Source organism: Acomys russatus, chromosome 18, assembly GCF_903995435.1.
Source record: "Acomys russatus chromosome 18, mAcoRus1.1, whole genome shotgun sequence".
NCBI classification, from domain to species: domain Eukaryota; kingdom Metazoa; phylum Chordata; class Mammalia; order Rodentia; family Muridae; genus Acomys; species Acomys russatus.
The window spans coordinates 12,893,115-12,920,213 of NC_067154.1; the positions used below are offsets into that span (position 1 = coordinate 12,893,115).

The window sequence follows — 27,099 nt, forward strand, 5'->3', positions numbered from 1 at the left end:
ATTGGCAATGAACCAGTACTGTCAGTCATGCAAACAACGGCCCCTGGGCTGTGACTGTGGGCACCACTAAGAAAGGCTCTGGGAGAGACTGGCTCCCCAAAGTGGCTACAGAATCCACATATCAATATGATAATAATAAATTAATTCACTTAGTGAACCTGGAGGTGAGCTCCCCTGGAAGCCAGAGTTCTGAGGAGGGGGCTCCACGGGGCCTGGGGCTGGCCTGGGGCGTGAAACGACAAGCATAAACCATCTGTTTTTCTGGACCACATGAAAGCAGTTTACACTCAATTCAATCCAGGATTCAATCTTGTTGTCTGGGACCAGGAAATGGTAGGCAGACAGTGCCCTTTTAAACCCACTGGCAGCAATGACGTCTGCAGCCCTGACCTCAAGGTTTGACCTTAAGGTCCAGAGTCCCTTGGTATTCAACTATTTCTGCAATTACCAAGTCCTAAGTGTGACACGCACTGACTCCATTTCTGATTACCTTCGTCACGATAAGACAGAAACAACCGTGTCCCAATTTTATGAGTCAGGTTCTACTTGGCAGACATCTTGACCAGGGGAGATGAATTTGTGCAATTTCCCCTCTAACGCAAACACCTTAAATGTGCTCTGACTGTGCTCCTGGTGAGGCATCTAAAAAGTATCTAGAAGAGGGCCAATAGGAAGGTGTGAGAATCAGGGCAAAAGTGAGTTAACATAGAGCTCTTGTGGCTCCAAAGAAGGTCCACAGTGGCTCACCTGGCTGACGATGTGACTCCAGATGCTGCACAGGGGCAGCACGCAGCCTCCCAGTGGAAACCAAGGAGCCCCAAGGAGACAGGAACCCATCCCTAGTTTAACTTCCTTTTCACTCAAGACAGTCCCTGCCTCTCTGCCTGCTCTACTCATTGGCTTGGAATGTCAAGTCTGGGGAAAAACAAACAAACAAACAAACAAACAAACAAAGGCTTCTTGTCTTCTGCCCTTTCTCTGTAAATACATGAGAAGACATTTGAAGATGGACCAGCGTGAAGTCCAGGGCACACACATTTAGAGTCACAAGCCCCAAAGCTGGAGGTCACCCTCAGATTTCTAACCAAACCCTGACCACTGGCTTCATTTTTACATTGTAAAAGATTCCACATCTCTTGGTGCTTCTTCCAAGAGACAGACACAAGGGTGACCAGAAGGAAAAGGGAGGCGTGTCCTACACGTGGCATTTCAGTTGCAGAATCATGAGTGGAAAGGGTCGGGGAGCTGGTCCGAGGCACTAACTACCTAGGGATTTGCAGGGCAGCTTCTTCCTGGGACAGAGCATTCAGAAACAGCTAACGTCTGAATGCAGGCAGGCAGGCTGTGCCAGTGTTTAAAGAACTGTCTCTTCCATGACGCTTCATGGATGCTGAGTCCTCAGGCCAGGGACCAGATGGCCTAGAGCCCAATGGCCAATGCCACGGGCTCCCCACTGACAGGGTCCTACCCGATCTGGATCTGCCCTGAATACATAGTGAGGACCAGCATGATGGAGAAGCCGGTTAGGAGGCCAAGATTCTGGATGACAAAGGGGACCAAGAAGCTGTCCTCCCTTTCGTCCTCTTGGCAGACCTCGTTCATCTCAGGGAACTGAGGAAGGAGAGAAAAATGAGAGAGTTACAGATCCCGTTACCATTTTGCCAGTCATGGTGATTGGGACGAGTAATGGTTTGAACCCCTCCCCCCAACCCCAATCTCAATTTCAGATGTCTGACTCTCAAGTGGTGCTGGCATTTTTGGAAGTCCTGGAGACTTCTCTGGAGGAAGTAAGTCACTGGGGCATTTATCTTTGGCCATTCCCTGTAGCTCTCAACAACATGGCTGCCAAAACAAGACCTGAACAATGCCGACACCAGCTGACATGTCGGCACAGATTGGGGAACCTCACAAAGCCCACCCCCTAGATGAAGGGTTATAGACAATCCATGACTACTCAGGCAGGGAGAACTCAGTCCTCCCCAGGGATAAGCCCTCTTAATTGGGTATCCAATACACATACACATACATACAAGCAACACTGAATGGACTCAGCAGATTGTACATGTATAATAGATATGTATTATATACCTCTCAATAATAACTAGAGAGAAAGAGGCCATCAACTTGACAGGAAGCAGAGGGGTGGGGGTAGGGATGACGACACAGGAGGATTTAGAGGGAGAAGGGCTAAATGATATAGCACTTATATGACATGCCCAAAAAGCTAAAACCTAAGATACACACACACACACACACACACACACACACACACACACACACACACACACACACACACACACCATTATTTTGTGGTACACAGGTTTTAAGTAATATTCTTTCTTTCTCATTCACGTTTTTCTTTTTGTCTACATGTTACACCTTTTCTATCAAATTTAAATAAGGACCCTAGACTCAGTAACATCAATTTTATTTATTTATTTTTTTTAATAACAGAGAGACCAAAGCTTTCCCTTTAAAACCTAATGACCTGCTGGGTAGAGTAGTTCATACTTGTCTGCCCAGCACTGGGAGGCTGAGGCAAGACCACAATGACTTAAGGGCCAGCCTGGGCTAAAGAGTGAGACTCTAGTCTCAAACATAAGCAAAAAAAAAAAAAAAAACCCTAATGCTGCCTTGAAAATGTCTTATTACTATATTGTTTGAGATTTTTAAAAAATTTTATCTGCTGTGTACAGGCGTTTTGCCTTCATGTATGTCTATATACCATGTGAGTGCTTGGGCCCTTGTAGGACAGAAGAGGTAGGAACCCCTGGAATGGTAGTTTCAGGTGGCTCTAAACCACCATCCGGAGTGCTGGGAATCAAACTTGGGTTCTCTTCAAGAGTAGCCACGCTCTTAGCAGCTGAGCCATCTCTCTAGCCCTGGTTTGCTACATCTTAAATCAGTGCATTGGGTGGCGTGTAAAAGAGACCTCAATAAAGCTGTTATTAGAATCAATATCATGGGCTAGTGAGGTGGCTCAGTGTGAGAGAAGCCTAGCTGCCAAGACTGAGGACCTGAGTTCCATCTCAGGAACCCTTACGATGAAGAGAACCAAGGCTCACAAGCTTTTTTCCATGAGAATGAACACACACCAATACAAAAATCAATGTAAAAAGAATTAAGAAACAAACACTCTAACATGGGGCCTTTTATCTGCCCCCCTCCTATCCATGAGTCAGTCACAAACCACACTTACCATGTCAGCTAGAGCAATATACAGGAACATTCCTCCAGCCAGTGCGAAAATCCAGTTTGCAGAGAAGTGACTGCCAGCCAGGATGCCAAAGGCCAGACCCACATAGCAGCAGCAAGCAGAAAGGAAGTTGAAGAAGAGAGCCTGCTGGATGCTCATACCAGCATTGAGCAGGATGACAAAGTCTCCTACAACAGGGATGAGAACAGGAAGGGAGTTGAGTCGGGATGCAGACCGCTAACGAATCAGACTGCTTCAGCTATGGACAAAACACACATGGGTTAAAATCCCAGACTCAGATGGTACTGGGACAAAGGCACCTCCATCTTCCAGCTCTTGCCATGGGCACCGAGCATGGGGGATGGACATACTTCATAGGGTTTTGAAAACACATAAGTAATCCAGCAGTGGCCTCATTGCTCCCCACCTAGAGGCTGGAAATAACTCACAGGGCTTTTAAAAGTAGATAACTAACTAGCAACGGCCTTGTTTCTTTTTTGACTGATGGTGAAATAAAAATAGCTCCCTTTCCCCTAACGCATGGTATGTTCAGGAAACCAAATTGAGAGAAGGAGACGCTCGTCACGAGCCAATAAATGCCAAAGTTAGGACTCCAAGTTATGGTTGAGTCTTGAGTTGTGTTCTTCATCTCCCTTGATTAAACACATCCTTAAGCTCTGGCTTGTCTGGCTTTTCACCTGCCACACTGACAGACTTCCTTCCAGCTTCCATGGGATGAAAAGGACGTTAAGAGATGAACTTCACTGAGCTTCCAGAAGAGCCTGTGGCACCTGGTAAGTCCTTTTCAACATCTGTTTGCCTATAATCTCCTTGATGAGTCTAAAAGGCAGGTGCAGTCATTGGTCTCACTACTGTTAAAGAGCTCCAACATTCTAAGCTACGCTCCATCCAACTGTTTCCACTCATGAGTTCTACTGAACCCGTTTGAAACCGTGTGTTAATTCAGTGAATGCTGTGGTAGAGGAGGGAGGCAGCAGGGGATGGGACACACGAAGGGTGTCTCAGACAGAAACCGAGACAGCCGCCGGCACTGAGGGCTAGGGAATGTGCACTCACCCAGCTCATGCGGGAATTCCTCACACAGAATGGCCACTGACGTACTGATGCCTTGGAAAACGGACACGGTGAAGGAGGCACCAATAGCCAGGCCATCGATGAAGTTGTGGAGACCGTCGCTTAAGGTGATCATCCAGGCCAAGGTGCCGATATCAGAGTATCGCACCCCTTTGAGCCAGTAGCAAGCACTCTGGGATGCCTGCAGGTCCTGTGAAAAAGCATATCCCAGCGGACTTTAGAATACAGTGACTTTAGGTAAGCCTGACTCATCAAGGCCACGGCTTCCTGAAGGCTCGCCCAGGAGGAGCTCATGACTACTGACTGACCTGCACAGACATGGAGCTTACGATGACCTTCTCCTGCATGCCCAGGGCCTTGCCATCCAGCTCGCTGTCGCAGTGCTGAGGGATCATGTGGCCCAGGTCCCCATTGTGTAGCTTCTCTATCACACCCTCCTCCTGGTCCTTCTTGGAAGGAAGTGTCTCGGAGGTAAAATGGTTATGTCCGTGGTGGTGCTACGGAATGGAGGGGGATCAGGGTTGCTGACCAAAGCCACAGGCCGACACAGGATCCACTTAGAGGAAGCACGCTTACGGCTGGGGAAGACCTTATTATCCAAGGAAACTAAGCAGGCCGCATGCAGGGATATGGGGAAACTGCTTTTTCTAGTGGCAACTCATATGAGGACAGGGCTTTCTATTAGATAACAGTGCAATCCCTTGGTGTCACCCAATCCAGGGAGGTGACCACTATTCTAGTGCTTAGAGTCTTCCTTCAAGATGGCCATTTCATTAAACAGCCAGTGTTGATCCCATGCCAGGCACTGAGGCCTCTCACTGGAGCTCCTCTAGTCAGAGCTGCTCCTGGATGCACATCACCAAATCTCTTTACTGTCTTCTATAGCGAGAACGCCAGGCTGACCCCGCAAGTGCCTTCACACACCGCTAGGCCTCGCCGACCTATGTCAGCATATTTTTGGAGCTAGAGCTCCCCCCACCCCCACCCCGAGATGTTTCATCGCTGCCAATTGGGTCTCACCTCATTCTTCTGCTTGAGAAGCATCTTCAGGATCTTCTCTGTGAAAAAGAAAAGGTAGAAACCCCCAAACACCACTGCAGACTTGGAGACATAATTGTCCTGAGGGTTGAAACCAAAAGCCTGTGGGCACAGGAGAACAGAGTGAGTTCAAGTCCATGACTGCTCATCACGCCCTCTCACCTGTTTACCACTCTCTCCACTCTAGGAAACAGGCAGCCTTGGGAGCTCTGTGGTCTGCCCCTTTCTCTTGCCAGCAGAACCCCAGCCTTGACACTCTCCTGACTCGCCAGCATTAGCCTGGGCGTGTTGGGTATTCTCTTCTGACACAAAAGACAGGCCATCTTTAGGACTGTCTCATCCTAGGCTTTGGAGCCTGGAACTTGCGCGTGCGTGCTAGACAATCACCCTACCACTAAGCTCTCTAGCCCTTAGGGTTTTATTCTATGTGTTTTAGATTTGCTTTATTTTTATTTGTGTGTGTGGTGTGTGTGTGTGTGTGTATGTGTCTGTCTGTCTGTCTGTCTGTTTGCGAATGTGCATGTGGGTGCCCGAGGAGGCCAGAAGAGGGCGTCAGTTCACCTGTACCTGGAGTTGTAGGCAGCTGTGAGCCCGGTGTGTGCTGGGACCCAAACTCTGATCCTCAGAAAGAATAGCAAGCATTTTGGATGCAGAGGTATCTCTACATCCTTGGGCTGGAGAAAAGATACTGCAGGTGATTTTCTATTTTGTTGTTGATGATGATGACATGTTTGTTTTGTTGTTGTTGTTGTTGCTGTTTTAGTTTTCCAAGACAGGGTTTCTCTGTGTAGCCTTGGCTGTCCTAGACTCATTTTGTAGACCAGGCTGGCCTCGAACTCACAGCGATTCATCTGCCTCTGCCTTCCAAGTGCTGGTACTAAAAGCATGCGCCACCACACCTAGCTGACGACCTGTTTTGGTACAGGATCTCATTCTACAGCCCAGGCTAGTCTCAAACTCACAGCAATCTCCTACCTCAGACTCCTAAATGCTTGGATTATAAGCAGAAGCTACAATGACCACCATGGCTGGCTGACTTTCTTCCTCCTCATTTCTTTTTTCTTCTTTCTCCCTCTCCCCACACCCCCTCTCTCTTTACTAGGTCTCACCACATAGACCAAGCTGTCCCCAGATTCACAGAGGTCAGCCTTCCTCTACCTGCCCAGTGCTGGGATTTTCTCCTTTTAACGAGGACACTGTCTTTATTTCTGTCAGTACTTAGACACACAAGCAGTCAGCAAATTCCACGGTTAAAGGGAGGCCACTGCGGTTTTTTTTTTTTTTTTTTTTGCCTCATCCTAGGTTGATCCACCCATAAACACAGTGGGAAGTGGCTTAGTTACAATGGCTGAAAGGAGGGCTCCATCTCAGTTCCACAGCAGGAACTGCAGCCTTGTCCTTACCACAGAACCCTGTAAGGACCACAAACCAAAAAAAGCAGGATGTGTCCCTGCAGGCATCAATCTTGGGGTGGTTTAAAGCCAGGTCTAGTTATGCCTACAGGCGAGGGTGAGGTGGGACGGTCCTCTGCGTCCGGGAATCTGCGTCCGGGAATCTGCGGCCAGCCTGCCCAACAAAGATTCCACCTCTTTACAACGTAATAAAAATATTTTTGAAGAGAATGGAATGGAGGGTAGTTGTTTTGAGCTCTTTCTGGAAACTTCACTTATTAAGTTAGGAAGGGGGAAGAAGGCCACAGCCAGGAGCAGCCAGAGAGCTAAGCTCGGCTCGTGGTTTATGGCTCAATTCCCGGCACTCAGCAGGCTGAGGCAGGAAGACAGTGAATGTGAGACCGTGTAAAAAACGGAACTCCAACTCTCTCTGGAATAGGACACAGCCAGGAGCCGACCCTCCTGAGAGGGAGCCCCCAAAGTACTTCAGAGGCAAGAGCCTCCCCTCCAGGTGTGTGAAGCAGCACACTCAGTCACAACTCGAGCATCATCAGCAAATGCTAAAGACCAGGTCAGGCCTTGAGAAGAGGCGCACCCTGGGGGAAAAAGTGACTGCAAAGAGCCAAGAGGTGGGATTCAAGAGCACAGGACTCATTAGGCCTGGGCCTTGGGCTTAGGGGAGTGACCTTCCATGCAGGCCAGGCTCTGTGGGTTATAAATAAATAAATTAATTAATTAATAGGTCGAAAGACACGACAGCTGCCCCACTATGAACAGAAAACATCACTGTGGAAAGCAGTGTTCTCAGGAGCATGTGAAATCGTCTCTTGCCTTTGCTCGGGCCTGCCAGACCACCTACAGTGAAATGCTTTGTGCTTATTATAATTAGTGGGTCTACTGAAGGTATCTCAGGTGGACCGTCTCCAAAGATGACTACCCAGGCTGACTACACTGGTTCTTTTCTTCTATGGCGGATCACCCCACACAAAGGTGCCACAGATGTACTGTAGCCTTTGGATTTCCTCGGCCCTCAAACTCCCTTCCAAAGAGAACTGGGTTTTGACAGAGACCTGTGGATTCTGTTGTGGTTTTGTTTCTCTGAGCTGAAGCCTTACACTGAGAGGCAGAGCTACACTAGCTTGCTTGCTTCCCATTTTTGTTTTGTATATATTTTTATTATATATAGTTATTTATATTTGTGTGTGTATGAATATTTTGCCTGTGTGTACACATGTGCTGCCTGGTACCTGCACAGACTAGAAAAGGGTGTCAGATCCTTTGGAACTGGAGTTACAGATTGTGAGCTCCAGGTGGGTGCTGGGAATCCAACCAGAGCAGCCAGTGTCCTTAACCACTGAGCCATCCCTCCAGTCCCAAGTCACACTGGCAGTTCACACAACAGTTCCAGTATTTTGGAGGCTCTCACATGCCTGTGGGGTCGAGCCTATTGTTTACCATTTTATACAAAGAACAGGGAGGTATGGAATCCGGAGATGGCAAGGATGGGATTTCAACCTAACTCTTAAACCTCTCCTAGCCCCTGCCTTGGTCCTAGCTTTCCTTTCCAAACAAAAGGACACTGGGGGCCGGTCGCTGTACCGACTGCCCCCTAATAGATGGGGGTGCTTTGGGGAGAGTGCTGCGGCTTGTCATACCTCAGGGATGAGCTGGAAGAGGGCGTTGGAGTAGAGGGTTCCAATCGCCAAGGCTATGAAGTAGAGCAGCAGCCTCTTGTAAAAAGTCTTCTTCATGAAGGGCACCACGCTGGCCCCCATGAGGGAGCAGAGGGAGATGACGGTAACGCAGAGGATACCGTACCCCCATACTGCCAGCCCACCCAGGACAGGGAGCAAGGCAACCACCATGAGGGAAAGGAGGTAGAGAGGAGAGTTGTGGGTAGTAACGAAGGAACCCAAAAAGAAAAACCAGAGACAAGTAGGGAGGGAGGGAGAGAGACATAGGAAATCTGTTAGTGATTCGAGTCTGATGCAATTTCCTTTAATCAGTGTGGGGGGTGGGAGGAGGAATCTGAGGTGGTCTTGGAAGCCTGTGACTACTGTGCCTGCTCCTGAGTTGGCCTGGGTCGTACCTGCCAGCTGGTGTGACTGACAAACAGGGCAGGATACTCCTCATCTCTCACATGGGCAATGTGTGCCCGCTCAGGCCCAGCACAGACTTTGGACTCGAGGTCATTTAATAGGACACCAAAGCCAGCGGGAAGAAAATGTTTGGTGCGCCACTGGCTCTGCTTCTGCATATTTAAGCCATGTCATGAGGCTTATGTGATGACGCTACCCAAGGATGGTTTGGTTTGTGCAAGATATGGACAAAGTGGTGCACAGGGCAAGAAGGAGCAGAGAACAGGCAAGACTCGCTGCCCATCAGATTTGGTTTCTGAGCAGGTGTGTCTGTTCCTGTTTGCTCTGAGAGGGGCCCGGTGTAGAAAGCAGAGTTCCAAGACCAACTCGTAAAAATGTATTTCAAATGACACACTCTGGGTTGTGAGGACAGCCCTCAGGAGGGGCAGTACAGGACTGTACCAGGATGACAACCCTCAGTGTGACCTGAAGGGTAGGTCATGAACAATGGCAGTAGTCCCAATCAAACAGGCAATAAAACATTTCATTTCAAATCCTTAAAAAAAAATTAGTAAATTCAATGGCAGGAGCTGAAAAAAATAGCCCAAGATGAGGCCTCCCTCTAGAGCCATGTGGAATTGTGGAACTCCTAAGAACCTTAGCTCAGTTCTTCCCTCAGGACAAAGGAGTGGGCGGGGCAGCCCAGGATGGCAGGAATTTTTACGAAAGTTTCACCACACCAAAATGGCCAACCAGGTAGCTAGGACGTTATTTCTCCAACATGTGCCTGAGCTGAAAAGTGGGCAGACTGTCAACTTGGGTCTTATTTTTGCAGCTCCTTCAGTGATGACGATTAAAGAACAAAATTATTAAACATTTTTAAACAGTGGGGTGGATGTCCCAGGAGGTCAGACCTGTCAGGGAAAGACCAAGATGCAAGGTACAAACCAGTGAACTTCTCTCTCATGTACTGCATTTTGTTTATTGTTGATGTTGTTTGGTTTTGGTGGGAACAACCTATTTGCTAAGTTGCCCAAGCTGTGCTCCTCCTGCCCCAGATTTCCAAGTGCTACCACAGCTGCCTTGGTTAAAGGCAGGAAGCTCTTGAGGCAGTTTTACACAGATCCGCACGGTAACCTCCCTCCTGTCCACTGCATTCCTCATGGATGACCAAGCGGAGTCCATACATGAGCCCCAGGATTTCTTACACATATGGGACCTGCCTAATACACTGCACCCACAAATTGCAATTCTGCTTTGGACCACTATAAATGGAGCCTCTGGAATGCAGTCAAAAGAGACCCCTAAGAGGGGACACGTGTTAAGAACCTTGCATCTGCCGTCACCTGAAGAGGCCGGAAGCCAACCTGAGTGAACAGAGGCACGAGAAGTTATTGGAACCCCCTAATGTAAAGAGGAAATTCGTTTTTCGGGGTGGCAGTTGTCGGGGGCCTTAGAACATAGAGGGAGAGTATCAGCCAGAGGGGGACCCGGCTGAGGTGGCCCAGGAAGAGCGGACGCGCACCCCTTCTACTGCACCTCTGGGATGAGCTGGAAGAGCGCGTTAGAGAGCAGCGTTCCAATGGACAGGGCGATGAAGTAAGTGAGCACACGGCTGAAAAACGCTTTCTCCGTGCAGGGCAGGACCAGGACTCCCAGGAGAGAGGCCAGGTTAATCAGTGAGACACTGAGGAACCCAAAGCCCCACACTGTGGAGGAACAAGAACAGACGAGGGCCTCCATTACTGAGGGCGGGCACTTCCGCTGCTGACAGTGATCTAGGGACACGGAGAGCCAGCAGCACCTCAGGAAATGTTTGGTAACTCCATCTCTTTCTAGGGAAGCCTCAGAAGGACAGTGTCAGGGTTGCTGTCTGAGCAGCTTACCTTTTAGAGGGACAGATTGGAGACCCAACATGGCAAAGGGAATACCATGAGTTAGACAGTACGTGTATTTATGATGGCAACACGTGTTAGGTCAGGTAGCCCTTGCTGGCTAGACAGGACTGACTCAGATAGGATGAGTCCACTCTAGCTAGAGGGGAGGTACTAGGGGGCTGGGTGGAGTAGGGTGACAAAGTAGCCAAGGGAGGTCATAAAGGTCAGCACCCTTACAGTTTAATGAAAACAAAGCGTGAGTAAAAAAAAAAAAAAAAAGAAACTATTCACATGGCCCCGTGTTCACCAGTCAGGCCACCCGGGGTCTGGTGATGTAGTGTAACAGTCTATTGCACATGTCGGTCATCAAAATCCAGAACCTCTCTATTCTCCCCCTGCTCCTCGCTTACCTTCAATGGCGCTTGGCTTCCCCTCCTCGGTCTGCTCGTTTTCCTTATTCTCTTGGTTTTCTGAGGTGCAGGCCTGGGAATTCAACTGCTGGAGAATAGTGGGGCAGAACTCCTGAAACTCACTCACCCCGATCTGAGACTGCTCGCTGAAATTGTGGGCAGCAAAGAGATCTCCAGAGCTAAGGCACTGAAAGCAGAGATGGGACAGAAGGGCTCTTAGAAACTAAAAGCCCTGCCCTGCCCTGCCCTGCACGACTTGACCGTGCAAAGAGCTCAACCCAACTGGCTGAGAAATAAAGGAAAAAAACAGACCAGCCAAACTGCGCAGAATCCGGAGACCCATCTCCAGGCATGAGAGTAAGGAAACCCTGCCTTGAAAGCCTGGTTCGAATCTCAGATCAGCCACCGCCATGACAAATGCTTAGTATACTCTACTATAAATGGTTGCAGGAAGAGTTTCTGAATAATCGGACTCCAAGTGGGACCTTAATCTCAGCTACTTGGGTGGCAGGAGGCAGGGAGATTGCAGCCTCAGAGGATGCTTGGGCTACAAAGCAAATTCAAACCCAGCCTGCACAGCTCAGCGAGATCCCCTTCCCCAAGTGAAAAAAAAGAATAAGGTAAAAAGAGTACTGGGAAGGTCAGGCGTGGTGGCGCACGCCTATAATCCCAGCACCGAGGAAGGCAAGAGGCAGGCGGATCTCTGTGAGTTGGAGGCTAGTCTGGTCTACAAAGCAAGTTCAGGACAGCCAAGGCTACACAGAGAGACCCTGTCTTGAAAAAACCAAGAACAGTACTGGGAGCTATAATTCAGGTTAAAGTGTGTGTCTGGTATTCACCTGAAAGGCCTAGGTCCAGTTCTACTGGGGGTAGGGCAGGAGTGGAGGACAAGAAACCAACCATGAGACCAGGATGTGGTTTCAGAAAAACAGGATTCTATCTGTAAACCTGATAGCAAATTTGGCTGTACTTCACAACAAACCTGGGAGCTACCCTGCGAAAATCCTGATTATAGATATGTATGCTGAAGCAGGGACCTGTGCTGGCTAGTAGATACAGGCACCCATAGCCTGGGGAAGTCTCGCCTATCATGGGAAATACAAACAAACTCTCTCTGCATGCAAGCATGTGTGCGTGTGCTGCGTGTGATGTGCGCACACAGTCATGAAGCCAGGAGAGGACCTGAGTGTCCTTTTTCACTCCTCTCCCTGCCTTATTCCCTCGAGACAGTCTCTCGTTGAAGTCGGAGCTAGGATGGCAGCCAGCAAAACACAGCCCTGGGGGATCACAGAATGCATGGCTTCTGGGCCTCTTACCTGGGGGCTGGGAATTCAAACTTGGGTCCTCAAACTTTCAAAGGAAGGGCTTTTATCACTGAGACATCTCCCCAGCCCACACTGCCATTTTTCTAATTGTGTTTTAGTCACAGAAACCGCAGTCCTTCTCTGGCTGTTTGTTGTTGTTGTTGTTTTGTTTTTTTGTTTTTGTTTTTTTTTTTTTCTTTTAATTAGAGTCAACCCTCTGGGAATGCTGACAATATAGGTTTTTAGATCTATAAAGTTAAGAGCTGATGCCCCAGAACACTGCTGCAGACCCTAAGGCCACTATGTAAGTTCTCTGTACTCAGGCCTGCCACTCACTCACTGCCCATGTGTCAGTCACACTTGGCCTCCCCAGCGATGCTGACACTTGTCACACTTGAGCAGCTCCGTATACATGCCATACAATGCCCTGTCCACTTTCTCCTTTCAACGCCCAGCCTATTCATCCTTCAGGGCGTGGCTTCAACATGCCCCATGCACAAACCCTCAACTGCTCTGGCACCTTCACACCCCTGTGTCCTAGGCAAACCCCATAATTACAGTGCATGCCACAGAGCGCGATACTTCCTTTTCATTCCAGCTAGCCGAGCCGCTCAACTCAACTGTGGCATGTGGGTCCTCTGCAAGAGCGGCCAGTGCGCGTAACCACTGAGCTCCCTGACTGTGATGTGCGTTTCTCCACTTCCCATAATGCTCAGTATGAGGAACAAAACAGAATATAAGGACTCTACTGGCTGACCTCTAATGGGCTGTGGCAACAACCCCAGACTCTGAGTAGCTCAGATGATTATATATGAGACTCAGAGACTAGACTAGTAAGGGCCTGAGACTAGAGTCTCTGCCTCCATCCCTACAACCTCCAAGAAGGCATTCCCCAGAAAAACAATTCCTCCTGCATCTGAAGGGATCGGGAGGTGCCATCTAGCATGGTATGCAAATAGTAAACTCTGATGGACGTGCTACCCTGGGAGCCATGATTTGCCAGCAGTGACCCAGGTACAAGCTGCGAGGCATCTGGGGGCCGAGGATCCCCTTCACACCCCTTTGTAAGAGCACAAAGCACCATGTGGGTAGCCAGGAGGCCTCACTGGAGATGCAGAATGTGCTGACCCCAACAGAGTGGGCACTTACTGCCACCAAGGCCTACCTGACCCCTCTTTCGAAGCTGTAGGGCTGCTCTGTGCCAGGCAGCATTAACTGAGAGGAGCCTTACCGTGGAGACGTTCCTGTGTCCTTCCTTGCGCTGGGTAACGTTATCTCGGCCTACTCCCACACTGTTGAGTAAGGTCTTCAGCTGTGGCAGGGTAAGGCTGTCATTTTCTCCATAGCGTTCCATGAGATCTTCCAGGAAAGACATGGCAGTGAGAGGCGGCAGCGCAGCAGAGGAGGCTTGAGCCTGGGGGACAGACCACCAGAGAGCAAACAGCACCAACAGGAGGCAGCTAGGGAGGGCTGGGTGCAGAGGCTTCATGGTGACCAAATATACCTAGAGGAACACAAAAGCCGGGTTAAGGCGAGGTTCTCTTATCTCTCCCCACACACTCAAGTACCTCAGAGTACATTCAAGGGCAAGGGACTCCTCCCCCTCCCCTGAGTAGGATGAGCATGGAGTTCTGACTTAGCCTCCCTCTCGATGTGCTACACCTGGCTTTGGAGAAATCCTTTTTTTATGAAGAAGTAAAACAACAAGAAAAAGGGCACGCTGGGCCCTGGGGGACATGCCTCTCAATGCCTAGCAGGAAAAGGCAGGAGGGTCAGGAGTTCAAGGTCAGATTCAGCTGTACAGTGAGCTCTGGCTAACTAGGAACCTGTTCTACCTGAAAGGAGGGGTATGGTGGTGAGCCCGCTTCAGGTGCCCAGGCCCCTGTAATGAAACCCACTGAGCCAAAACTAACTAACTCTCTCGCTGGAGAAAGGAGACCAGTTGGGAAGAGAAAGGCAATCAGTAGGAATGAGACCAGAGAGGAGGGTGAATAATGCCTTGCATACATATGTTAAACAATACCCATTACTGTGCATAGTGGGTTTCATTATGCTAATAAAATATTGTGCTAAAATTTATTATTATTTTATGTGTATGGATATTTTGGCTGCATCTATGTCTATGTACCATGTGCATACCTAGGTGTCCCCAGAGACCAGAGGAAGGCATCTTATCCCCTGGAACTGGACAGTTGGAACTGGACAGTTGTGAGCCACCATGTGGGTGCTGGGGATCGAACCTGGGTCCTCTGGAAGCGCAGTCAGTGCTTTTAGCCACTGAGCTGTCTCTCCAGCCCCCAATAAAAAGTTTTAAAGAGAAGTAAAACAAAAGGAAAAAAATGGACAAAGAAATTCTGTGTTAGCCACACAGTTAAGTGTTTAGCAAAGCAGAAGGCCCAGCAGCCAAAGCAGACACAAACAGATAATTAAAAACAACGATGAGGCTATGGTTCTAACAAAAAAGCTTTACAGAAATACTGAAAGAATCATAGATTAATCATATCTCAGATTCTCCTTTAGTAATTCAAGAAAAGACACCTAGATAAGACAAAACTAGATTAGGTATGAGTTTCAATATTGGAACGTTTAAACACATAAAATTAAAATGAATGAAACTTAAAAAAAAAAAAAGCCAGACAGAAATGTGTTATGGTCAGCTAAATCCTATCAATTTCATGGAACGGCATGGGGCTATAAGAGAAAAAAAGATATGGCTATAACATCACAGTTTAAAGCAGAATTATATAATACATACAGTCAAGAACCGAGGAAGAACAAAGAGAAATGCGAGCTGGCCATGACTTCCCTGTTAATCATTTACTTCCCTTAGTACAGTGATAAATTAACAACAGCAGCAAATGTGAGGAGAGGCCAGCCCAGAAGAATTATATCACCATGATGGGTCCTCCCTGGGGGTGGGGGGTGGGGGTGTCCAGCACCAGAGGCCTCACCGAATACTGCTCCAACTGCCCAGACAACAGCACAGCAGCCCCATGGCAAAGCAACAGGCCTGTCTGAGCCTTGCCTGCCCCTGCTGCTCACAGACAATGTGATCTTGGGTAAGTTACTTAACCGGAAACATCACAGTCATCCATCCAGGGCAGCTTACCATAGCCATTAGCATCAAACATGGCTTGGATTTCCACACCACTGCTTGCAAGAGAAAAGGCACCAGGCAAGCCACTCAGCCTCAACTGCCTCCACCTTCTCATCTATAAAGTGGTACCCACCTTACTGGATGACTGTCAACATTTAATGACCAAAGTGATGGCGAGGCCCTAGCCATGAACTACCTGAACCTCATGAGGTACTCAAAATCTGCCTCGACCAGTTAAGACTGCCCTGTGCTACACACTGAGGCAAAAGGAAAAGGGAGTGGGTGGGGGAGTGAGGGGGAAGAAAGGAAGATGACTACAGCTGAGTCACAGAGTAAGTATGGCCCTCACATGTACAAGGCCCCGGATGTGATCCCAGGCTTGGTGGTGCACACCTTTAATTCCCTGGGAGGCATGGATCTCTGTAAGTTTGAGGCCAGCCTGGTCTCTATAGCGAATTCTAGGACAGCGAGAACAAATAGTGAGGCACTGCTTCAAAATAAACAGAATGACAATAACAGGAAGCAAAGGGGGGGGGGGGTGATTAGAATGAAAAAAGAGAAAAAAACAGAAACTAACAGCTAGGCAGCAAAAATCTGATCATTCAAAACCTGACCGCTGTCCTAAGTTTGACTTTCAGCTATCCATGGACGGTCATGAGACCCTGTAACCACCTTAACATCCAACTAAGATTCAACTCCTGCACCTTGTTGGTCACGTACCCGAGGGTATACTGTCTTCAGATCCCATATATGGGACACGAAAGCTGGGGGGAGTCATTCTTTACTTAAGAAGCAGAAGCAGACAGATTTCTCTGCCTTCAAGGCCAGCCTGGTGTACTTAGCTAGTTCCAGATCAGCCAGGGCTACATAGTTAAGACCTTGTCTGAAATAAGTAAGTAAATAAATACATAAAATTTTGGGGGGTTGCTCTTCAGTGGAATATACTTTTAGCCACATAACTGGAAAGACCAGACAAGGGCCAAAAGGGCAGTCAGCAAAACTGTCATTTTGCAACTCAATGCTTGGCAATCACCACCAAGGACCAGGTTAATCTACGCTTTGTGGGGCGGATCTTAAGCAAAAATCAGACTAAAAACCCACTGTTGAAAGGAAGTGGTTTGTCTGGCATGGTAGACACGCCTTACTCCCAGGACTTGGGAGATGAAAGCAGGAGGATGAGATCAGCCTTGGCTACCCAGTGAGTTCAAGGCCAGCCTGGGTTATTTACATGAGACCCTGTCTCAAAACAGAAACATGAAGGGAGGGTGGGAGAGGGGGAGAGAGGAAGAAAGGTAAAGAAGGAGAAAAAGAGATAGGTGGGGAGGGAGGGCAGGCCTGAGGGAAGGAGGGAGATAGGTTGGCAGGAGCCAGCGGTGAACGGGTCTGTTTTTCCACTGTTGGCACAAGGGCTGGTTGTGTGAGGGGCAGAGGTCTGCCTGCGCAGCTTTGGTTAAGGAGAGCCGGTGAGCAGCAGTTAGCCTTTTCCAAGGGCAAATCTTGCCCCTGAAATTCACTCATTGTTCCTTTCAAAGAAGTTGGGAAAGGTAGCCCTGCTTAACAGATAAAGGAGCTGGGAGCTGGAGGCTAGGGCAGGAGCTCTAGAGGCAGACTGAATTTTTCATGAACTGAAATCAGGCCTGAATGACATCCAAGACCTGGCATCCACTGTGGGCTTGGCATGAAGACGGTGAGCGTGTGGCCCGGATGCTGTGGAGACCCATGGAACTAACTCTGCAAGCCTCCGCACAGGGATCTGCCAATTTCTGTCGGCCCCGGTGGGGACCCTAGATCCAGGCTGAGGATTCCCTGAAGATCCGGGAAGAGGAACAGGCAGGGGTGCTGTCAAGGCCAACCTGTCTTCCAAGGCTCCTGCTGTAGAATCCTAGAACAGAGCACTGCTCCTATTCCAAGTATCTTTTTCAAAGTTCCCTTCAGCTGTTAAAGAGGAAGCAAAAACCCCTCATGCGAGCACTGCAGTTGGTTTTACTTTGGCAGCTCCACCCAGATGGGCATTCAGGTAGAGGCTGGCATTTATGATAGATTGTTCTATGGAGGCCTAGTGGCCCCTTGATCCCTCCCACGGCTTTGAGGGGCAGCCTGGAATGCTAGAGCACTGGCCCCTTCTGGCCGCGCCATCACACAAGCCAGGAGCTCCTGTGCTTCTGAAGGAAACTTCTGCCCCCTCCCCGCGCTGGCATGGCTGCTTGCTCCTCTAGGAAACACTGCTTTGGGCTTTGCAGACAAAAATGCTGTCAGGTCTCTGAAGTGCATGCAAACCAGTCCTTGCAGGTGGGAGACCTGGGTGAGCAGAGCTCTGTCAAGTGGCTCAGCCCTTGAGCTCACCCCACCATGAGTAAGGGAACCTAAAAACAACTGAGGCAGTGGGAACCCTTGTCAAGAGATCTAGGAACCGCTGAGGGCTCTACAAGCTCAAGTGACCCTGGCCTCTTGGTAAGCATGAAGGGCATTTTCTGCTCCAGCAGACACTTGGTTTTTTTCTTTCTTATAACTATAAGTTATTCTTTTTTTATTTTTTTATTTTTTTGGTTTTTCAAGACAGGGTTTCTCTGTGTATCCTTGGCCATCCTGGACTCCCTTTGTAGACCAGGCTAGCCTCAAACTCATAGAGATCCACCCGCTTCTGCCTCTCGAGTGCTGGGATTAAAGGCATGCACCACCATGCCTGGCTGTAAATTATTATTATTATTTTTTTTCGAGACAGGGTTTCTCTGTGTAGCCTTGGCTGTCCTGGACTAACTTTGTAGACCAGGCTGGCCTTGAACTCACAGCAATCCACATGCCTCTGCCTCCTGAGTGCTGGGATTAAAGGCATGTGCCACCACCACCCAGCTTGTAAGTAATTCTTAAGGGGGAAAAATCTGTAAGTTATTCTTAGAGGAAAAACAAAAAACAAAAAACAAAAAACCAATGTTTATGGAAGACCTTTTGAAGTTAGCCTGGCATGGTGGCTCATATTTATAATCTGGACATTTGGGAGGCAGAGGCAGGAGGGTTGCTATTGTATCTATGTAACTGAGTTCCACACCAGTCAGGGGCATGTGCATACACCCGCACACACGTACACACACATACCAAACAAGCAAGCAAACAACAACAAAACCCAGATTCCTTGGAGGAAATACACACACACACACACACACACACACACACACACACACACACACACATCTTACCATAGGTCCTCACTCGGCGGCCTCAGCCCCGAGTCTGGCTGTATGGGAGCCTCTGCGGTTCTCCCAGGGAGCTGAGCCAGCAGTGCTAGGAAGAGTAAGGCAGAGGCAAGGCAAGGCTCTAGTGTGTGACTACTCAGGCCAGGCCCTGCCCATTAAAGAGCTGCTAGAGTCTTCCCCCCTCTGGACCACTGGGCTCAGGGTCAGAAGTTAGTGACTCTAAAGCCTCAGGTCTGTCTCCAGGCACTAGGCTTAAGCCTCAGGGGACAGCATGACACTCAGCCTAGAATCCTGGAACATTGTGATGGTCCCTTGTCATCCTCAGGCTCCTAAGTTAGAATCCTGCCGACTGTCACCCCCTCATTGGGTCCAGAAGCATCTACAAATGGCGGTTCTGTCTGCCCTGTTGGCACACTTTTTTGCAGTATTTACCGGGCTCTGTTTTTTCTAGACCTAAGCAAGGGAAGGAAAGCACTTACTTTTTCTTTGAGGTAACTATGTGGTAACTTGCCAAGAGGTTCAGTCAAGCTGATCACCGAGGAGAATAGAAACTTGTAGGAACTGGGAGTAGCCAAACCTCCTTCCCTGGCCCCACCAGCTGGCCAGGATGTCCAGTACTCTGTACCCAGATTCCTTTGAGCACAGCCATAAAACAGACACAGATACACTCGCACAGGCTCCGAAACAAACTCTTGCCCAGGCAAGAGTGTTTCTGGACCCACCTAGATGTGTACTTGTGACCCTACTCCTCCCTTGTCACATGGAGTAGTTCATAGGTGACCAATCTGAATTTCACCTCATCTAATCTTGTTTCTCTTTGAGGACAGGATGCTTGAGGAGCCAGAAGTTCCATTTCTGGTGGACTAGGCAGAACTGGTTAGTTCTAAGATGGCCGCTAGAAGGAGCTCTTTTGATGATTTCTGACGTTGGTGCAATCCCAAGTTGTTTGCTAAACGACACACCTCCCAACTGCCTGATCATGACTAGAAAGAACACTGCTCTTCAACTGAAGCCCAAACTGTGACAACCCAAACAATGACAGGCTGAGCCCACCGGGTAGCAGCACTTGGGTGGCTATGGCTGGGTGAGGTGGGGTGGGGTGATGGGGGACAGGGGCATGAGACATGAGATCTGGGCAAGCCTGGTCTCTGTAGTTAAAACTCACAAAACAAAAAAAAAAAACAGGGCCTAGGGAGATGGCTCAGTCTCCAGCACCCATGTAAAATCCTGCAGTGGAAGCTGGTGCTTGTATCTCAGCACTGGGAAGATGAACGAGAGAGGCGCTCTGGGGCTTGCTGGCCTGCTAAGGGAGCTCCAGGTACAAGCAGCAAACTCCACCTCCTAGAATAAGGGAAGGGACAGTTGAAGAAGATGCCCAAAATTGACCTCTGGGCCTCATATATATTCCTATACATTCCCACCTTCACCTGCATGCACACACACAGGTGTGTGCACAAATATACATGACATATGCACAGAATGTCAGAGAACCAAATTCTGTCAGACCAGAAATGCCAACAAAGGAATCTTGAGAAAACTATTGGTAATGGATGAAAAATAGGTATAAAAGTAAGATGTGGCAGACATAGATGTGCAACACAAAATTTCCTTGAAAAGAAGGAAAAACAAAAAACCAAACCGCACCTGAAGACTGAAATAGCCCACTGCGCTCTAAAAAATGTTCAAGACAGAGACGCTGCCTCATTCAGATACGGAACTAAAGGACAAGACAAGGTTTTCCCATGATTCATAGGCTTTAAAAGCCTTGGGGCTGGAGCACTGGCTCAGGGGTTAGGAACAGATGTTGCTCTTGCAGAAGGCTGGGGTTAGGTTCCCAGCACCCACATGGCAGCTCACAATCACCTGTAACTCCAGTTCCAGAGAACCAACACCCTCTTCTGGCCTCCACAGGCTCTTGCACATGCATGACGCACATAAATTTAGACAGGCAAACACACAAAGATAAATAGATCTTTAAATTAAAGTGGGGTGCAGGTGAGGTCTTGGGGAGTGGCCCAGGCAGACTTGCAGTTTATGGTCCCCTGTCTTGCCTCAGCCTCCTTTGTTGGCCTTCAGACCTGGGACAAGTAGCTGAGGTGCCTTTTAAATCAGGCTCTCCCAGCATCCCTCAATCCTTACCTGTTCCAGGGCATGGCTGGCACACCCTGCCCTCTACCCTAAACTTTCCAGCCCATGGGGGTGGGGTGAGGGTAGAGCTCTCTGACCCCCAGAGGTTCTTCACTTTGTAATCCAGACATTTTGGTTCCCTTCTCTTTCTTTCTGCTCTCTCTTTTGCTCCCTCTCTCTCTCTCTCTGTCATGTTTCCTATTTTTCTGTCATTCCCCAACCCTCTATTGGTGACTTTTCTGGTCCCATTCCTTGGGATCAGTGAACCTGCTGCTCCCAATAAACCTGGATTTAAATACTTTAACGTGCCTTGAGTTAGCTCATTTCACTGGTGGAAGGATGCTTACCATTCTCAGGAGTGGGTGTATAGGTGTATATATCACACCACCATGCCTGCCTAAAACATTTCTACATGGGAGTAATTCAGAGTACTCTCATCTTCCCTAGTGTGACATTCAGCATTAGAAAATAAACAGGAATAACCACACTGTTCTGACAGAAAGGCTTGGTGGTACACTCAGCAAGTTTTATAAAAGCATGAAGATTAGGAGTTCAAGGCTAGCTTTAGATACATATTGAGTTTGAGGCCAGTATGGATACCATGAGACCTTTTCTGAAGGAAAAAACAACATTATTCCTTGTTGAGACTAGAATCCCAGGTTTATAATCCCAGCTATTTAGGAGATTGAGGCAGGAGGATTATGAATTCAAGGCAAAGCCTGTGGTCCACAAAGTTGTGTCCAAGGCCTACAAAGTTCAAGGCTGATTTGGTCAATTTAGTGAGACCCTATTAAAAAAAAAAAAAAAAAAAAAAAAAGATGGAGATAGAAATTGGCAATTAAGTGCTTGCCTGGCAAGTGTGAGGTCCTAGGTTCAATTCCTAGAAATTAAAAAATAAAATAAAATAAGCCGAGTGTGGTGGCACATGCCTGTAATCCCAGCCCTCAGAGAGGCAGAGGCAGGCGGATCTCTGAGTTTGAGGCCAGTCTGGTCTACAAAGTGAGTCCAGGACAGCCAGGGCTACACAGAGAGAAACCTTGTCTTGAAAATCAATAACAACAACAAAACAACAAGAGAAAAAAGGAAAGAAAGAAAAACCCAAACAACAACAAAAATTATCCCTTGCCAAGATCTCATTAAGCTAACAGGTAGAGATCGAAAAGCATCAAAGAAATTTACTAGTCACAGAAGAAAAGGACTTCACAATGAATGTAGCTCTTCTCTGTCTCTCTCTCTCTGTCTCACATATACGCACTCACAAAGAGAATTTGGGAGTAGTGTAAAGAAGGAAATAAAGAGTTCAGGGAGCAAGTAAGACAGCAAAAGTGTTGGCCCCCACGAGCCTGGTGTGATGAACTGAATTCGACCTCCAGACCATATATATGTTGTTGGGACTGAAGAGAAGCCTCCATGGGTAAGGGTACTAGTTGCTCTTCCAGAGAACCCGGGTTCAATTCCCAGCACCCACATGGCAGATCACAACTGCCTGCAACTCCAGTTCCTGGGGATTCATGCCATCCTCCAGTCTCCACAGGCACCAAGCACTCACCTGGACCACACACATAATGGCAAAACGCTCATACACATAAAATAAAAATAAATCTTAAAAAAAATATTTTTTTTGAAAGAAGTTGGTTGTGGTGGGGCCCACCTGTGATCCCAGCATTTGCACAGGAGGCCAGAGGCTGAGACAGGAGCAGGCAACACACTGGCCCGAAACAAGCTAGAAGGGAAACCGCTGCCCTCTGATTTCCACATGTCATCTCTGGCGCGCGCGCGCGCGCACACGCGCACACACACACACACACACACACACACACACACACACACACACACAAATAATAAAATTAAATTTAAAAAAAAAAAGAGAGAGAGAATTCTTACAAAGGCAGAAGCCATGGCTAGAAGAAATTCTTAAAGAAAAAAAAAAAGTAGACAGTCTAATAATGTAAGTAACATAATCAGGGTGTGAGAAGGAGATGAGAACAGTGTGAGAAGGCGAATGGCTTTCTTTGAAACAGAGCAAGAGTCAATAGGCACTGTGTAAAATGAAAACAAGTAATTATGGATGACTCACAAGCAATTAACTTTGCTGGGTAGAAAATTATCTCTTGCAAGTAACATATTTCTTTAAAACTTAATTCCCTTTAGTTTACTGAAGTTCCCTTTTCTTCTGTTGCAGTGGGAAAAAAAAGCACAGCTTTCCTACAGGAGTATTTATATCTATATTTCAATGTCCATTTCTGCATGATTATGCCTGGAAAAATATTTGGAATATTGATGCATATTGTTTGTTTAGTTATTTTTTGAAACAAGGTCAAAATACATAGCCCTTGGCTGTCCTGGAATTCACTATGCAGCCCAGGCTGGTCTTCCGCTCACAGAAATCACCTGCCTCTGCCTCCCAAGTGCTAGGACTAAAAGCATGTGCCACATGGCCCAGCAAGAGGGTGGTTATTCTGTGGCGTGGAGCTGACTGGGCTTTGCTTTGTTCTGTTTCAGTCTGTTGATCTATCCCAGTAAAGTGATGTGGGACGCAACAGTGTAAGAAAAGACAACAGCGTCAGCATCAGGGATTTCCTCCTCCCTGCCTTGGAAACAGGACTTCATTGTAGCCTAGGCTGCCCTCAATTTGATATGTAGATGAGGCTGTCCTCGAGCTCCTGAGTGCTGAGATTCTCAGAGCCACACTGATTTGTGCAGGACTGGGGATCAAATCTAAGGCCTTGGGCATACTAGGTGAGCACTCTGCCAACTGAGCTACATACCAGCCCAAACTCTCTAAGTACAGCACAAACCCAAAACCCACCAGGCGGTGGCGTACCTGGAAGCAGAGGCAGGCCGATCTCTGGGAGTTCAAGGGCAGCCCAGTCTACAAAGTGAATTAATTTTAGAACAGCCGGGGCTACAGAGAAACCTAAGAAACAGAAAACCTAAAACCCAACAGAAACAATTGGTGACACATCTGATCACAAGTGTTTGCCGACCAACACTTCACCATATCTTCCATCTCAATGGTCAAACTAACAGTGATGCAGTCTTCCATGCAAGTCTCCATATCCAAAATTAGAATGCTAGCAACTATTCTTTTTTCCATTTCCCTTTATGGAACCCAGGGCTTCATATACACCAGGCAAATGCGCTACCTACCAACAGGCTACAACCTCAACCCAAGCAGCAGCCTCCAAGCCCTGTATGCCTCTGGAGTTCTAAGAGCTTCAAGGAGAACTGTGGTGGTGCAGATCTGTGATGGATCCCAGCTACTCAAGTGGCCAGAAGCAGGAGGAGCTTCAGGTCAGGCCCTGCCTGGGCTACAGAGTAAGTACAAAGGTGGCCTAAGCAATTTAGTAGGACCCTGTCAAAGGTAGGACACAGGTGAAGTGGCATGTGCCTGTAATTCCAAGCATTTGGGAGGCAAGGGCAGGAGGGTCAGGAGTGTAAGGCCAGCCTTAGTCATATCATATAGAAGGGCTAGCCTGGACTACAGGAGAGCCTGTCTCACCTCCGCTTCCCTCAAACAGTCCCTGCCTTGGAGGAAAAAAATGGCTAAAAATGTAGGTTCTAGGATCCACCCCCAGCACCACAAAAAAGGAAAGAGAAGGGGCACAGCTGAGGTGGAGCACACCTGCAACCCCATCCCCTCAGCAAACTGAAGCAAGAGGATTATTTTGATTTCAAGGGCAGCGTAGGCCACAAAGGGAGATCCTGTTTGAACCAAGTAAAAAGAGGTAAACTATCCCATCTCAGTCCCTGCCCACTCATTGCGAGTATGGTCCAGAGACTATACCCACCCACGACAAGCGATCCCAGGTCCTTCCTTTACCCAAGGGAAGAGCCAGGTGAACAGCACCGTGGGAGCACAGCCTTGCGGAGCACAGCCTTGTTCACCGGGTCCAGGCATTCAAAGGTTGTATTATTCCATTCCTTCCCACTGAGCCACTTTACAGTTTTCCTAGTTCCTGTTCCAGGATCTGAGCCTCAAGCTATGGCATGCTAAAGGCCACCCAGGGTAGAAGACTTCCAGACAGCACGGGAGGGGCAGGGGCCCACTCACTCACCCCAAGAAACCTCAGACTGCCAAAAGGGGAATAGAAAAGACCATTAAAGAAAACAAACAAACAAACAAATCGTCAATGGTAACCCAGAAGCAGGGAAGAAAGTCAAAACCGGTACCCTGGAGCTTACCATACAAGTATCTGCTGATCTCCTCCTTGGGTGTCGGCACAGTGGAGAGAGGATGTTCTACAGCCAGAGATGGTGACCAGGGCCTAAGACAGCCAGCACAGACTGACCAGGAAGGAGTATTTAGCCCCAAGCTGAGCCTGGAATGAGTTTAATGACAGCCAAGCCCAGGGCTGGAGCCAGGAGAGGGAGGGAAAAGCATACTTCAGGGCTCAGGGCCCACCAGGAACCTGGGCCAGAACTTCCAAAATTTCTTCAGCCAGGGAGAGACAGGGAAGGGGTCCAAGGGAGCCAGCCAGCACTTCCCACCAAAGCCTGGCCAAGAGTCACTCCTATTCTCATCACTCGTCCATTGACAATTCCCAGATTGCAAAAGTGTGGCCTGCTGTCCCTCTAGGTCCACTGCTGTTTGCTAGATCATAGTAGTGTCCTGCATGTGACCTACGCAATGTGGTGCTCACTCACGTCTCTCACATAGGCAAATGCTTCCAGCTTGTTATTCAGGGTCCAATAAAAAGCAAGGCCTAGTAACCAAATCATAAATGCTTTTTCTCACAAGCATCTCAACTACATCCTCTTCCAGGGGACCACGTATCACTCTTAGCTCCCCAACTATTTTGGATACTAACTTTCTTCCAACAAGCCTGTTCAACTAGATGTTTGTTCTTTTAAAGGCAAAGAGGATCCTTTAGTGTCCCTTTGGCAACATGAGCCTGGCACAGTGCTGGGCACATAGGGGCTAGATGTAGAGACTTTCTGATCAAAGGTGGGACATTTAACCTCTCACCTTACTATCTATAAGGCCCTTACACCCCAACACCTCCTTCTACAGCCATTCTATGGCCCTAGATGCCCCCACAGATCATGTGAATTCAGCTGTCAAGACCGTATACTGTTTCCTCTTCTAAACCATTTTCTTATTGTACACACACACACACACACACTCCAGCACAAACACACAAAAATTTATTTTGTTTTGTCTTTTATTTTCAGGATGGATTTTGCTATGCGACCCTAGCAGGCCCAGAACTTACCACATAGCCTGCCCAGAGTAGCCCTGAACTCATGACAATCCTACTAAGCGCTGGGATTATGGGCAGGCACCATCACACGGGGTACGTGTCACTTATGTTAAATTAACTAAAAGCTAGCTTATACCTACCAAACCTAAAACTCAGTCCCCGCCAAACACACACCAGCTCCTAGAGAAGAATGAAAACACGGAGCTCAAGCTCAACTTCAGCTACACAGCAAGTCTGGGCTACTTCAGACTGTCCCTCCAAGTAAGAAAGAAATGAAAAGCAATGAGACAAAAACCCACCTTCATCCGAGAGTTCGTTCATTCGAGAAACGGTCACTTCCAATGACCAAGAATGATGTGAGTCTCTGAGGTGCAAATGACACCGGGTACCTTCTTTCACACAACAGGTTAAGAGCCCCCAGACAAGAAACTTCCCAGTATGGCGAGGCCAAGGCTAATGTGCAGCTTAAGGCTTACCTGGCCAAACTGAGCCAAGAGATTCCACACAGGATATCTGGCAGACATGAGGGAACAGACTCTAGGCTGAGCTCCCAGGGCCTGCTCCCAAGATCATGTTGCTGAACTCTGTCTGCTGCAAGGGCTTGCTACTCGGGCATCTGGTAGCTATGACATAAAGACATCGCTGCCAGGAAACCATTCCAGCAAAAAACATGTCCTCGGAGTCTATCCTGAAGAAGAGGAGGCCCAGCCTCTCCTTACAAAACCGTTACAGATATGATGAGCACAGATACCTGGCAGAGTCTGAGTCACACTGGGAATTTAGTAGCACACGGATATCTGAATAGAGTCTGCTTTCATTGTCATGTGCAATGCTAACGCCCTAAGCTAGCAAGGACCTCGTGCGTGCGTGTTAGCGCCCTGACGTGAGTACCACAGGGAGACGCTGAGCTGTGGAATAGCGATTCACTCTGCCTGTGAGGAGAGATGCTATCTGGGAGTCAGCACTGAGCACTGCCGCGAAGCTGGGAGTGGGGTGGATGAGCTACCATACCAGTGAGCTACACTTCCAGGCCATAAATGTGTATTCTTATTTTTAGTTTTTCAAAGATTTTTATTTATCTTTATGTTGTG

General features: G+C 48.2%; 1 protein-coding gene across 2 annotated transcripts; it reads right to left on the minus strand.

Annotated features, from left to right (window-relative positions):
* Positions 1-674: 674 nt before the first annotated feature.
* Slc39a14 (solute carrier family 39 member 14) lies at positions 675-26,559 on the minus strand. Of its 2 annotated transcripts, none has more exons than XM_051160796.1 (9): positions 26,308-26,559; positions 13,621-13,893; positions 11,086-11,272; positions 8,376-8,545; positions 5,312-5,431; positions 4,600-4,788; positions 4,274-4,481; positions 3,200-3,384; positions 675-1,611 (listed from the first exon to the last, which is right to left on the minus strand). In XM_051160796.1, exons 1-9 carry the CDS (start codon positions 26,311-26,313, stop codon positions 1,465-1,467), a joined length of 1,485 nt encoding a protein of 494 aa, XP_051016753.1. In that variant the 5' UTR covers positions 26,314-26,559; the 3' UTR covers positions 675-1,464. The 2 variants fall into 2 exon arrangements, with proteins under 2 accessions (XP_051016753.1, XP_051016752.1); XM_051160795.1 differs by lacking the exon at positions 8,376-8,545 and adding an exon at positions 10,338-10,507 and having other exon boundaries at positions 676-1,611; positions 26,308-26,551.
* Between the last annotated feature and the right edge of the window lie 540 nt (positions 26,560-27,099).

Coding starts and splice junctions, on each gene's coding strand:
- Slc39a14 (XM_051160796.1), bottom strand. Junction 11,273..13,620: donor GACACAGGAACGTCTCCACG/GTAAGGCTCCTC, acceptor CTCTGCTTTCAG/TGCCTTAGCTCTGGAGATCT. Junction 5,432..8,375: donor TCTTCCAGCTCATCCCTGAG/GTATGACAAGCC, acceptor CTGTGCCCACAG/GCTTTTGGTTTCAACCCTCA.